This window comes from Leptodactylus fuscus, chromosome 5, assembly GCF_031893055.1.
Source record: "Leptodactylus fuscus isolate aLepFus1 chromosome 5, aLepFus1.hap2, whole genome shotgun sequence".
NCBI lineage: Eukaryota > Metazoa > Chordata > Amphibia > Anura > Leptodactylidae > Leptodactylus > Leptodactylus fuscus.
Window position 1 is genome coordinate 1,446,117 of NC_134269.1, and position 13,611 is coordinate 1,459,727.

The 13,611-nt window shown below is 44.5% G+C and overlaps 1 protein-coding gene across 1 annotated transcript; it reads right to left on the reverse strand.

The window, feature by feature from the left end:
* Positions 1-8,279: 8,279 nt before the first annotated feature.
* Positions 8,280-9,233, reverse strand: LOC142202242 (olfactory receptor 5V1-like). The gene has a single exon (XM_075272303.1). It carries the CDS (start codon positions 9,231-9,233, stop codon positions 8,280-8,282), a length of 954 nt encoding a protein of 317 aa, XP_075128404.1.
* Positions 9,234-13,611: the final 4,378 nt, after the last annotated feature.

The window sequence follows — 13,611 nt, forward strand, 5'->3', positions numbered from 1 at the left end:
TACCTATAGGGGACTCTCTATACTGTGCTATATGTTACCTATAGGGGGCTCTCTATACTGTGCTATATGTTACCTATAGGGGCTCTCTATACTGTGCTATATGTTACCTATAGGGGCTCTCTATACTGTGCTATATGTTACCTATAGAGGGCTGTCTATACTGTGCTATATGCAGGGGTGAACCTGGGCTTTCTGCCGCCTGAAGCGGCGTCAGAAAGCCACCCCCCCGCCCCCCGGAGGAGGGGTGGAGCTGTGGGGGCGGGGTCACAAGACAGGGGTGGGACCGAGTGGAAGGGGGCAGGTCGAGCTGAAGGGGGGCGTGGCCGAGTGGAGCGAGCGGCGTTCGCAGGCAGAGAGCAGGCAGGGAGAGACCTGCTCTGCTCTCTGCCTGAGTGTGAGGGGCGGCCGCTGCAGCAGCGCTGCGTCCAGCAGGGCCGCCCCAATACACCGCTTACTTCCCGTGTCGGGCTGCAGACACGGTGACGCTAAGCCAGGGGGCTCTCTATACTGTGCTATATGTTACCTATAGGGGGCTCTCTATACTGTGCTATATGTTACCTATAGGGGGCTCTCTATACTGTGCTATATGCTACCTATAGGGGGCTCTCTATACTGTGCTGTATGTTACCTATAGGGGGCTCTCTATACTGTGCTATATGTTACCTATAGGGGGCTCTCTATACTGTGCTGTATGTTACCTATAGGGGGCTCTCTATACTGTGCTATATGTTACCTATAGGGGGCTCTCTATACTGTGCTATATGTTACCTATAGGGACTCTCTATACTGTGCTATATGTTACCTATAGGGAGCTCTTTATACTGTGCTATATGTTACCTATAGGGGGCTCTCTATACCGTGCTATATGTTACCTATAGGGGGCTCTCTATACTGTGCTGTATGTTACCTATAGGGGGCTCTCTATACTGTGCTGTATGTTACCTATAGGGGGCTCTCTATACTGTGCTATATGTTACCTATAGGGGGCTCTCTATACTGTGCTGTATGTTACCTATAGGGGGCTCTCTATACTGTGCTATATGTTACCTATAGGGGGCTCTCTATACTGTGCTATATGTTACCTATAGGGACTCTCTATACTGTGCTATATGTTACCTATAGGGAGCTCTCTATACTGTGCTATATGTTACCTATAGGGAGCTCTCTATACTGTGCTATATGTTACCTATAGGGGGCTCTCTATACCGTGCTATATGTTACCTATAGGGGGCTCTCTATACTGTGCTGTATGTTACCTATAGGGGGCTCTCTATACTGTGCTATATGTTACCTATAGGGGGCTCTCTATACTGTGCTATATGTTACCTATAGGGGCTCTCTATACTGTGCTATATGTTACCTATAGGGAGCTCTCTATACTGTGCTATATGTTACCTATAGGGGCTCTCTATACTGTGCTATATGTTACCTATAGGGAGCTCTCTATACTGTGCTATATGTTACCTATAGGGGGCTCTCTATACCGTGCTATATGTTACCTATAGGGGGCTCTCTATACTGTGCTGTATGTTACCTATAGGGGGCTCTCTATACTGTGCTATATGTTACCTATAGGGGGCTCTCTATACTGTGCTATATGTTACCTATAGGGGCTCTCTATACTGTGCTATATGTTACCTATAGGGAGCTCTCTATACTGTGCTATATGTTACCTATAGGGGCTCTCTATACTGTGCTATATGTTACCTATAGGGGATCTCTATACTGTGCTGTATGTTACCTATAGGGGCTCTCTATACTGTGCTATATGTTACCTATAGGGGCTCTCTATACTGTGCTATATGTTACCTATAGGGGGCTCTCTATACTGTGCTGTATGTTACCTATAGGGGGCTCTCTATACTGTGCTATATGTTACCTATAGGGGGCTCTCTATACTGTGCTATATGTTACCTATAGGGGGCTCTCTATACTGTGCTGTATGTTACCTATAGGGGGCTCTCTATACTGTGCTATATGTTACCTATAGGGGGCTCTCTATACTGTGCTATATGTTACCTATAGGGGCTCTCTATACTGTGCTATATGTTACCTATAGGGAGCTCTCTATACTGTGCTATATGTTACGTATAGGGGCTCTCTATACTGTGCTATATGTTACCTGTAGGGGATCTCTATACTGTGCTATATGATATCTATAGGGGGCTCTCTATACTGTGCTGTATGTTACCTATAGGGGCTCTCTATACTGTGCTATATGTTACCTATAGGGGCTCTCTATACTGTGCTATATGTTACCTATAGGGGCTCTCTATACTGTGCTATATGTTACCTATAGGGGACTCTCTATACTGTGCTATATGTTACCTATAGGGGGCTCTCTATACTGTGCTATATGTTACCTATAGGGAGCTCTCTATACTGTGCTATATGTTACCTATAGGGAGCTCTCTATACTGTGCTATATGTTACCTATAGGAAGCTCTCTATACTGTGATATATGTTACCTATAGGGGGCTCTCTATACTGTGCTATATGTTACCTATAGGGAGCTCTCTATACTGTGCTATATGTTTACCTTAGGGGGCTCTCTATACTGTGCTGTATGTTACCTATAGGGGACTCTCTATACTGTGCTATATGTTACCTATAGGGGCTCTCTATACTGTGCTGTATGTTACCTATAGGGGGCTCTCTATACTGTGCTATATGTTACCTATAGGGGCTCTCTATACTGTGCTATATGTTACCTATAGGGGCTCTCTATACTGTGCTATATGTTACCTATAGGGAGCTCTCTATACTGTGCTATATGTTACCTATAGGAGATCTATATACTGTGCTATATGTTACCTATAGGGGGCTCTCTATACTGTCCTATATGTTAACTATAGTGGGCTCTCTATACTGAGCTATATGTTACCTATAGGGGGCTCTCTATACTGTGATATATGTTACCTATAGGGGGCTCTCTATGCTGTGCTATGTGTTACCTTTTGAGGGCTCTCTATACTGTGCTATAAGTTACCTGCAGGGGCTGTCTATACTTTGCTACATGTTACCTATAGGGGGCTCTCTATACTTTGCTATACAGTCCTATGAAAAAGTTTGGGCACCCCTATTAATCTTAATCATTTTTAGTTCTAAATATTTTGGTGTTTGCAGCAGCCATTTCAGTTTGATATATCTAATAACTGATGGACACAGTAATATTTCAGGATTGAAATGAGGTTTATTGTACTAACAGAAAATGTGTAATATGCATTAAACCAAAATTTGACCGGTGCAAAAGTATGGGCACCTCAACAGAAAAGTGACATTAATATTTAGTACATCCTGCTTTTGCAAAGATAACAGCCTCTAGTCGCTTCCTGTAGCTTTTAATCAGTTCCTGGATCCTGGATGAAGGGATTTTGGACCATTCCTCTTTACAAAACAATTCAAGTTCAGGTAAGTTTGATGGTGGCCGAGCATGGACAGCCCGCTCTCAAATGATCTGAAAACAAAGATTGTTCAACATAGTTGTTCAGGGGAAGGAGACAAAAAGTTGTCTCAGAGATTTAACCTGTCAGTTTCCACTGTGAGGAACATAGTAAGGAAATGGAAGACCACAGGGACAGTTCTTGTTAAGCCCAGAAGTGGCAGGCCAAGAAAAATATCAGAAAGACAGAGAAGAAGAATGGTGAGAACAGTCAAGGACAATCCACAGACACCTCCAAAGAGCTGCAGCATCATCTTGCTGCAGATGGTGTCACTGTGCATCGGTCAACAATACAGCGCACTTTGCACAAGGAGAAGCTGTATGGGAGAGTGATGAGAAAGAAGCCGTTTCTGCACGTACGCCACAAATAGAGTTGCCTGAGGTATGAAAAAGCACATTTGGACAAGGCAGCTTCATTTTGGAAGAAGGTCCTGTGGACTGATGAAACAAAGATTGAGTTGTTTGGTCATACAAAAAGGCGTTATGCATGGCGTCCAAAAAAAACAGCATTCCAAGAAAAACACTTGCTACCCACTGTAAAATTTGGTGGAGGTTCCATCATGCTTTGGGGCTTTATGGCCAATGCCGGCACCGGGAATCTTGTTAAAGTTGAGAGTCGCATGGATTCCACTCAGTATCAGCAGATTCTTGAGAATAATGTTCAAGAATCAGTGACGAAGTTTGAAGTTACGCCGGGGATGGATATTTCAGCAAGACAATGATCCAAAACACCGCTCCAAATCCTCAGGCATTCATGCAGAGGAACAATTACAATGTTCTGGAATGGCCATCCCAGTCCCCAGACCTGAATATCATTGAACATCTGTGGGATGATTTGAAGCGGGCTGTCCATGCTCGGCGAACATCGAACTTAACTGAACTTGAATTGTTTGTCCAAAATACCTTTATCCAGAATCCAGGAACTGATTAAAAGCTACAGGAAGCGACTAGAGGCTGTTATCTTTGCAAAAGGAGGATCTACTAAATATTAATGTCACTTTTCTGTTGAGGTGCCCATACTTTTGCACCAGTCAAATTTTGGTTTAATGCATAGTGCACATTTTCTGTTAGTACAATAAACCTCATTTCAATCCAGAAATATTACTGTGTCCATCAGTTATTAGATATATCAAACTGAAATGGCTGTTGCAAACCCCAAAATATTTAGAACTAAAAATGATTAAGATTAATAGGGGTGCCCAAACTTTTTCATAGGACTGTATGTTACCTATAGAGGGCTTATCATAGTATTCACCCGGTGTATTATTTTTAGGGGATAATCATACACATTAGGGAGAGTGTGCCTACATAGGCATACGGAGACTTACAAGTCATTCCTGCTCCGCTGGGGATTCTGGGTAAAAAATATGCAAATCTATTCTCCAGGATGTAATTAGGAGAACAATGCCTCTGTACGCTGCCCTCTAGGGATAGCCCCTTAACATCATGCACGACCTGCACCAGATGCCGGACCAGAGCCCAGGGTAGGTGACCTCTCTGTGCTCTATAACCTCCTGGGTCCTAGGCCTTCATCTTCTTCTTCAGGCATTTTGCAGACTCCTGAATGACGTCAGCCCTGTTTTTATGTATACACCATTCCTGGTCCTTAGGTTACTATTATAATAGCAGATCTGGATCAAACAAGTTTGAAATTAAACTACTGGACCGCACTTTTCGACCATTTTGTGTTTCACCCCTATGTTCTACTCTCCTCGCAGGTCCATTAATCACAATGCCTCCGAAATGTAAACTGCTGGTAGTTCTGGTGTCTGATATGCTAATTAGGCTTCCCCCTGTCAGGTGGGCAGTACTCAGCTGGAGTAGACAGACCATGGGGTCACCCATCTGACAGTAGAGGGCATACAGAAGGATGCAGAAGTGTTGGTGGAAGTGATTAAACATCCTCTCTAAAGGTTTAAGGATTACTTTTATGACTTGCATCACCACCACCAGTAACTATATAACAATCCCACAACCGCAAGACAATACCTGGCCAGATTAAGAAGGTGCATCCCCAAGATCGAAGGAAAAGTATCATTGGAGAATGAATAGGGCCTGCTGATGGATTTAAAGGAATCCTATCTTTGAAACACATTTTTTTCTAACTAACACATCGGAATAGCCTTAAGAAAGTCTATTCTTCTCCTACCTTTTGTTGTCTTCTACGCGTAACCGTTTGCTTAAAATTCCGTTTTTTCTTGATATGTAAATGGTATGTAAATGAGTCTCGCAGCACTGGGAGTGCACCAGCGCTCGAACAGCACTGGGGGCATCCCCAATGCTACCAGAGAACTCTCCAGCGCCGCCTCCATCTTCTTCTGGAACAGAGTCTTCACTGCCTCTTCTTTCGGCGGCGTCTTCTGACTTCTAGACCTAGGACAAGCCAACTGCGCATGCCCGTCGGCCATGAGAAAATGGCCACTTACAATACTGTGTAGGCAGTCATTTTCTTGTGGCCGGTGGGCATGTGCAGTCGGCTTTGCCCTAGGCCAGAGGCCTAGAAGTTAGAAGACACCACCGGAAGAAGACATGAAGAAGACCCGTTCCTGAAGAAGGTGTAGGCAGGAGAGTTCTCTCGCAACATTGGGGACGCCCCCCAGTGCTGCCAGAGAACTCATTTGCATACCGTCGAAAACCAGATTATATACTGAATGGTGGCGCGGAGAAGGCATCTAAAGGTAGGAGAAGAATAGACTTTCTTAAGGTCATTCCTACGTGGTACCCAGAGAAAAATGAGTTTTAATGATAAGATCCCTTTAACCCTTGGAGTATAAATCACATTTTATTGGAAAACATCCCAATGACATTTTTTTTTCCCACAAATTAAATCCAAATTCCCTACTCCAAATTGTTCTACACAAAAGCGTAAAGAACTGAAAATGGTCATGTTGAGTTTACATCATGGAGAGGTCACATTTACTGAAATCAAGACCATCTTTACAGGCCAAGTCCCATCAGAGCCTTCTCTCATGTCACCTTCACAATTTTTGCATCCATTGAACTTGTGAGTTTTTGGATAGTTCCTGCTTGAACTTCTTTGCAGGATGTTAGAGTCGCCTCCAGAGCTGCTGTTCTGATGTGACCGGCCTCAAGTCCTCATAGATCTTTAGCCTGAGGATACTCCAGAGGTTCTCCATAGGGCTGAGGTCAGGAGAGATGGCGGCCACATCATGGGTTTCTCTCCTTTTATGCCCATAGCAGCCAATGTCTCTGAGGTATACAGTACTTTGCTGCATGAGATGTCGCTTTGTTCTGCATGAAGAGGATTTTGTTACAGCAGACATGGTTCTTCTGTTTATACCATGGGAGAAAGTGGTCAGCCAGAAACTCTATATACTTTGCAGAGGTCATTTTCACACCTTCATGGACATTAAAAAATGCCTACCAGCTCTCTTCCCATGATTCTAACCCAAAGCATAACTCTACCACCTCTTTGCTGATGGTGCAGCCTTGTGTGGGACATGGTGGCCATCCACCAACCATGCACTACTCCATCCACCTGGGCCATCCAGGGAACTGCCGTTATGTGCCCAGGGGGAAGAGATATTGGTGCAATTATCAATAGCTCTTCACTACTGGTCTGGCCAATCAGACCACCAACTCATATAATGGTGGATCCTTAGAGTTGTACATTAATTTGATACTACACTAATGTTTCACAATATTTGGGAATAAATATACTTATAGATGTCATCAATCATGGAGGATCTGACAAACTGTAGGGATCCTCCCTGCATACAATGTTTTTTCCCCTTCCAGAGCAGTGTCTACATTACAGAGCTAGCAGTGTTTTTGGAAACAAGCAGGTGAACTCTTTTGAGCAAGAGGATGTCACCATTTCCCGTCACAACCAAGACCTATGCCCTCCCCCACCCAGTTCCCTTTCCCTCCCTGCAGTGAATGATAAGGTCCGATTACATTGCCGGGACCTGTCAATGATAGCAGGCAGTGATTGAGGAGTGGGCGACAACCGGGTGATGGGAGGTCTAACCGTTTGGTATGAGGGGAGCAATGGAGATTGCTCCAAAGAGCCCGTCTTCAACTTTTCTAAAAAATACTGATATCTCTGAATTAGGGGCACCGATCTACAGGGGAAAAAGAGCAATCTAAAAGATGTCATCTCACAAAACAAAACAAAAGCCTCGAATATAGGGTTGAGTCGATCTTGAGATTTCAGAATCAATTTCAAAATCCGATTTTCGATCATTTTCCAGTCGATCCCGATCGTGAAATTTGCTCGATCGCCGATCAGGATGCAATCTTTTCCCAATTCTGATCGCTCTACCCTAGTCAATGCTTCTCTATGGGAAAAGTCACTTTTAGGGTTGAGCCAATCTTGAGATTTTAAAATCTGATTTTTGATCATTTTCCAGCTGATCCCGATCGTAAAATTCTGGTCTTTGAAATAAAGAATGTCCTCAAAAGCTTAAAAGGATTAAGGCCAGGGCTGGATGTGTCGTAGATGCCGTGGTGTGACTGTGGCAGAATTGCCAAGGCAAACATAGAAAGTCCGCAGATCAATCTCTGCAGACTTTCTATGAAAAGTGCTGCAGGAAAAAACGCAACACATTTCTGCTGCAGGATAAAACTGTTTGGCTGCAGACCGCTACATGGGGCTTATTCTACATGAGATTCCAAATATGGATCTGCTTTCTTTTTTTCCACTAACACCACCAGTCTTGTCTTTTGCCTGGGTGTAATATTGTAACCCCACTGGTATGGCAGAGTTGCAATACCAGACACTACCTATGGTGGTGCTATTTTTTGGCATAGAGCAGCCATGTTTTTTCTCATACAAAGACAAATATTGTTGACATTACACATGAGATAATAGGGATTATTCATTTGTTAGGATTTTCCCCAGCTTGATGAGTATTTTCTCGATGGTGATCTTCATCTCTTGGTTCTTCAGGCTGTAGATGATCGGGTTTAATAATGGTGTCACCACCGTGTAGAGTAGAGAAAAAATTTTGTTCATGCTCAAAGTTTTTTTCCCAGAGGGTGACACGTAGATAGCAGCAATTGATCCAAAACAAGTGCAAACTACAGTCAGGTGGGAGGAGCACGTGGAGAAGGCTTTCTTCTTACCTGTGGTCGTTGAGATCTTTAGTATAGAGCGGACAATGTAGACATATGTAGCAAAGATAAACACAGTTTCGATGGTGGTCTCAGGTGTGGTTATAACCAGTACTACTGTCTCCAGAAGAGATGTATCCGAGCAGGAAAGCTGCAACAGAGGTCCGTAGTCACAGAAGAAATGGTGGACAACCACATTGGAGCCACAGAAGTCAAGATCGGAGATCAAGATGGTGACTATGATGGTCAAAAGAAGACCTGAAGCCCAACAGAATAAAATCAACTGGAGACAAAGGATAAAGTTGATGATAATATGGTACTGCAGAGGTTTACAGATGGCGACGTATCTGTCATAGGACATCACTGTTAGGAGAAGACACTCGGTGATCATGGACATTGAAAATGTAAATAGTTGGGTTATGCAACCGACCTTTGAAATGGTGGAGCCGTCATTTAAAATGACAAGAAGGGTGTTTGGGCAAATTGTAGAGGTGACTATGATATCTGAAAGGGACAGCTGGCTGAGGAACATGTACATGGGGGTATGGAGGCGAGGCGTGGTGGTCACCAGGATGATGATGAGAAGGTTCCCAGCTAGGACTGCGATGTACACCACAAGAAGGACTATAAAGAATATAACCCGGAAACCATGTAGATGATGGAAGCCCACAATGAAGAACTCATTGCCTGATGATAGGTTGTGTCCCAGAATCATCCTTAAGGAGGGGGAAATAAGTGGAACGTCAAAGTGATATATGGGTGAGCCTCAACGTTTTAGCTATCATCATATTTGTCACACAACAGTTACCCAACTATATAAGGAATCTGTGGAGAACACATGATTGTGGTCTCACCAGGATAAACCCATTTTACCTTAATCTTCAGAAGTTGGTAACAAGACAAAAATGTGAATTTTGCATAAAGAATAAAGAAGAAAATGTGTGTGTTTTTTTTTTTTTTTTTTGAGTAAATGTTCCGTCTTCCAGTGCTTGAAAATATCAAACAAATGCTGCAGCACAAGGGGCCCATCTTTATAATGGAGGAAACCCTATGAGAATACTCACTGAGGTCTTCACAGAAATAAATTAATGATCTACTGAGACTAATTTAGAATATATTTGGAATATACTGATGTCATCTCTCAAATGTTCAGATAAAGCTCTCCGAAAAAAAATAAAACAGAATTCAGAACTGAAATCTTACACCTGACAGGTCTTTTGTTGGTGATTTTTAGTTGTATGTTTTAGATTTGACTTTGTATCAGCCCTTACATTTCTTTTATAGGACAGAGAATGTGACCGCAGCCACTTGGAAGGGAGAGACTGTGACTTCTGACAACTCGGTCTGGCTTGTACTAATGGATTATTAAAGATGTGTCTATCTCTGGCTCTACTCAGAATCCCCATCCCAGACAGGTTCCTGCTGTCTTAGCTAACTGACTTCCACTACCTCCCTCTCACTACTTTCCCCTCCCTCTCTCACACCCCTCTCCCTGACTCCCTATCTATACCATCCCTACTAGCCCACCCCCTACCTCAGCATACTTACCCTGTCTTCCTTCCAGACTTCCTTCGGAAAGTCTCCTCCCCTTCTTTAACTTTGCCGACACGTGTACAATAGTCCCAGTGCCGTGCTACAGCCGGCAATCCCCTCTACTGTGCAGGCGTGGGGGTTTCCTCCACCTTGTGCACATGCCAGCAGACATCACAGAAGAGGAGGAGCCATCCTACAGAAGGAAGTCTGTAAGAAAGACATGTAAGTATGATGGGGTGGAGTACTGGTGACGTTCCAATTCTGGAAATAGGGAAATGGAACATCACCAGATAGCCAAAAAATGTGACAACCCTAGGGATATGGGTAAATATTCATTTTTGCTAAATGATGTAATTTAGAAGGTAGGTGGGGGGAGGGTGTTTAGATTAGTATGAGAATTCCATTTTATCCTGGACAACCCCTTTAATATTAAAGAGATCCTATCACTCACACACAATTTTTTTCTAGGTACCACGTTGGAATAGCTTTACGAAAGGCTATTCTTCTCCTACCTTTCGTTGTCTTCTCCGCACCGCCATTCGCCTAAAATTCAGATTTTTCTCAGTATGCAAATTGGCTATCTTGCAGCGCTCAAACAGCACTGGGGGCGTCCCTAATGCTGCGAGAGAACTCTCTCCAGCGCCGCTCCATCTTCGTCAGCAGCGTCATCTTCATCCTCTTCTTCCGGCGGTGGCTTGTAACTTCTGGGCCTCGGGCAGATTAGACTGCACATGCCCACATGCCACAAGAAAATAGCCGTTTACAATACTGTGCAAGTGGCCATTTTCTCATAGCATGTGAGCATGCGCAGTCTGTCCGAGGCCTAGAAGTTACAAGCCACCGAAGAAGAGGATGAAGAGGACGCTGCTGACGAGGATGGAGGCGGCGCTGGAGAGAGTTCTCTCGCAGCCTTGGGGACGCCCCACTGCTGTTTGAGCACTGGGGCCCGCCCAGTATACCGAGAAGAAACGGGATTGCAGGCAAACGGTGGCGCAGAGAAGATGATGAAAGGTAGGAGACGAATAGCCATTCTTAAGGCTATTCCGACGTGTTACCTAGAAAAAATTGTATGTGAGTGATAGGATCTCTTTAACTCTCAGACTAAGGACTATGGACAAAGTCCCAGAAGGGAGCTCTGAAACCTGAGTTTTGGGCTGAAGTTATAAAATATGAGTTTGACCATAGAGGAACCCACTCACCCCCGGCTGACCCCACATTTGTAATACTGTTATTATTTTCCCCTACCCCCAAGGGGTCAGGTGGACCGTAGCTTGTAGGCTAGGTTTTCTGTAGTTTTCTCTCGTTTTTTAACCGTTTTTCTTGCTGTATCCTGTATGGTTTTGCCTCCTTTAGCATTTGTTGTAAGCACTGAACTCTTTACAGATGGTCCCTATATTCTGTATAGATTTAATGCCCTTTAACCCCTGTCAGGGTCTGAGGTTGCTAGGTGGGGTGGCATAAACACACAAGTCCAGATTTTTAGTCCAAGCAGGTAGAGTTTTATTTTCACTCCACAAGTAACAGTGTACCAAAAACAAACAAACAAACAAAAAAACAATACAAAATAAATCCCTGCCAGGCTAGGCTTTAACTACACACATACATAGGTTACCTCACCTATAATAGCAGATTCAATTGCAAATTGAAGGGTACCAAACACAGCTCCCACAGTGTGACTTTCCAGCTGGAGCTGACCTTTTAAACCTCACTGATGAGGACAATCCATAGCAGCTGACACGCTGCAGAAACATCCACAATGTGTGGACTGGAGGGGTGTGGAATGACAGGTCCCACTGCCAATCCTACCTGCCATTCCTAAAAAATCCAGCCCAATACTGAGCATGTAACAAAATGCACAGCAGACAAAAGCTGTCTGCTGAGAACAAGTCAGTCCTGGAGATTCTCTCATCTTGCCCACCTGAGTAGTCTGGGTGAGATGTATACCCCCTCCATTACCTGACCAGCCATCGGCTTACACCCCTCCATTACCTGACCATCCATCGGCTTACATATCCCCCCCTCTTCTCCAGACTGGAGGGCTGGGCACTTGTGGCCAACATACAATGGACTCTTGACAGGGCATCAGCGTTTCCCAATAATTTCCCTGGTCTGTATTCCACACTGAAAGAACCATCTGGTAACCCTAGCATTTCTGTCCTTATTGATTTTCATCCATGTAAGGGGAGCATGGTCAGTGACCAATTTAAACCTTCTCCCCAGGAGGTAATACCTCAGAGCATCCTGCACCCACTTAATGAACAAACATTCCCTCTCTACAATGGTGTTTTTCTCAGCGGGGGACAGCTTCCTGCTCAGGTACATTACTGGATGCTTCTCACCATTTACAACCTGGGACAGCACCACTCCTAGACCTGCATTTGGGGCATCTGTCTGCACCAGGAACTCCTTCCTAAAGTCAGGTGCTATCAGCACTGGCTGCTGGCATAGAGCTTGCTGTAACCTCTGGAACGCCTCCTCTGCCTCTGGTGTCCGGTGGATCATCACTGACTTCCCACCTTTCATCAGGTCAGTGAGAAGAGCGTAATCTAAGACAATCAGAATATATTGGTGACCTCTAGCTGACTTGACTATTGGACAGACCAAGTCCATACCAATCCTTTCAAAAGACACTCCAATGATGGACAGGGGAACCAAGGGACTACGCAAATGTGGGGCTGGGGCATGTACCTGACATGTAGGACAGGACGCACAATAGTCCTTCACTTCCCTGTACACGCCTGGCCAATAAAATCTTTGGAGAATCCTCTCCTGTGTTGTCTCCGCCCCTAGGTGTCCCCCAAACACATGATTATGGGCAATATCAAGTACCACACGGCGGTATGGCTTTGGTACGAGAAGCTGCTCCACAATTTTTCCATTACTTTTTGCAACTCGATACAACAGGTCATTATTCATAGCAAAATGTGGGAATTGGTGGTCAGCATCAGGTTCCTGAGGCACATTGTTAACAACTGTCACATTATCACGAGCATTAGCAAGAGTGGGATCTCTCAACTGTGCAGTACCAAAATTATCCCATGATACCTCTAATTCAGGTATATTAGGCTCAGGAGCTGGGGAAGAGGCATCATCTTCCTCTCCAGCTAGGACCCGTAAAGGAAAGGTGTCGCCTTTCTCATGCACTTTGGGCGTAGGCGGGGTTTCCACCTTTGGCTGTATGGTTGTACCTTTTCCCCACAAATCCCAGAACAAAGGGAAATCACATCCCAAAATCACATTATGCAGAAGGTTTTTTACAACACCCACTTCATAATAAACAGATCCTAATATAGTCTCTATTGTGACCTTGGACATGGGGTAGTCCTTGACATCCCCATGGATGCAACAAACACTGATATGTTTGTCCAGGATAAAGTCCCCAGCTATCAAGCTGGAATGCACCAGAGTGACCAGGCTACCAGAGTCCAACAACGCCTGGACAGAAAGGCCATGCACTACAACATTGCAGACCTGAGGCCCAGTTTCTAGTCCTGGCGCCGCAGCACAGGCAGGAACTGCAAACAAGGATTGACGCTTACCAATGTCACAGTCCATGGGCT

Excerpts from the sequence above, each read along its gene's own strand:
- LOC142202242 (XM_075272303.1), bottom strand. The coding sequence starts at position 9,233 with ATGATTCTGGGACACAACCTATCATCAGGCAATGAGTTCTTCATTGTG.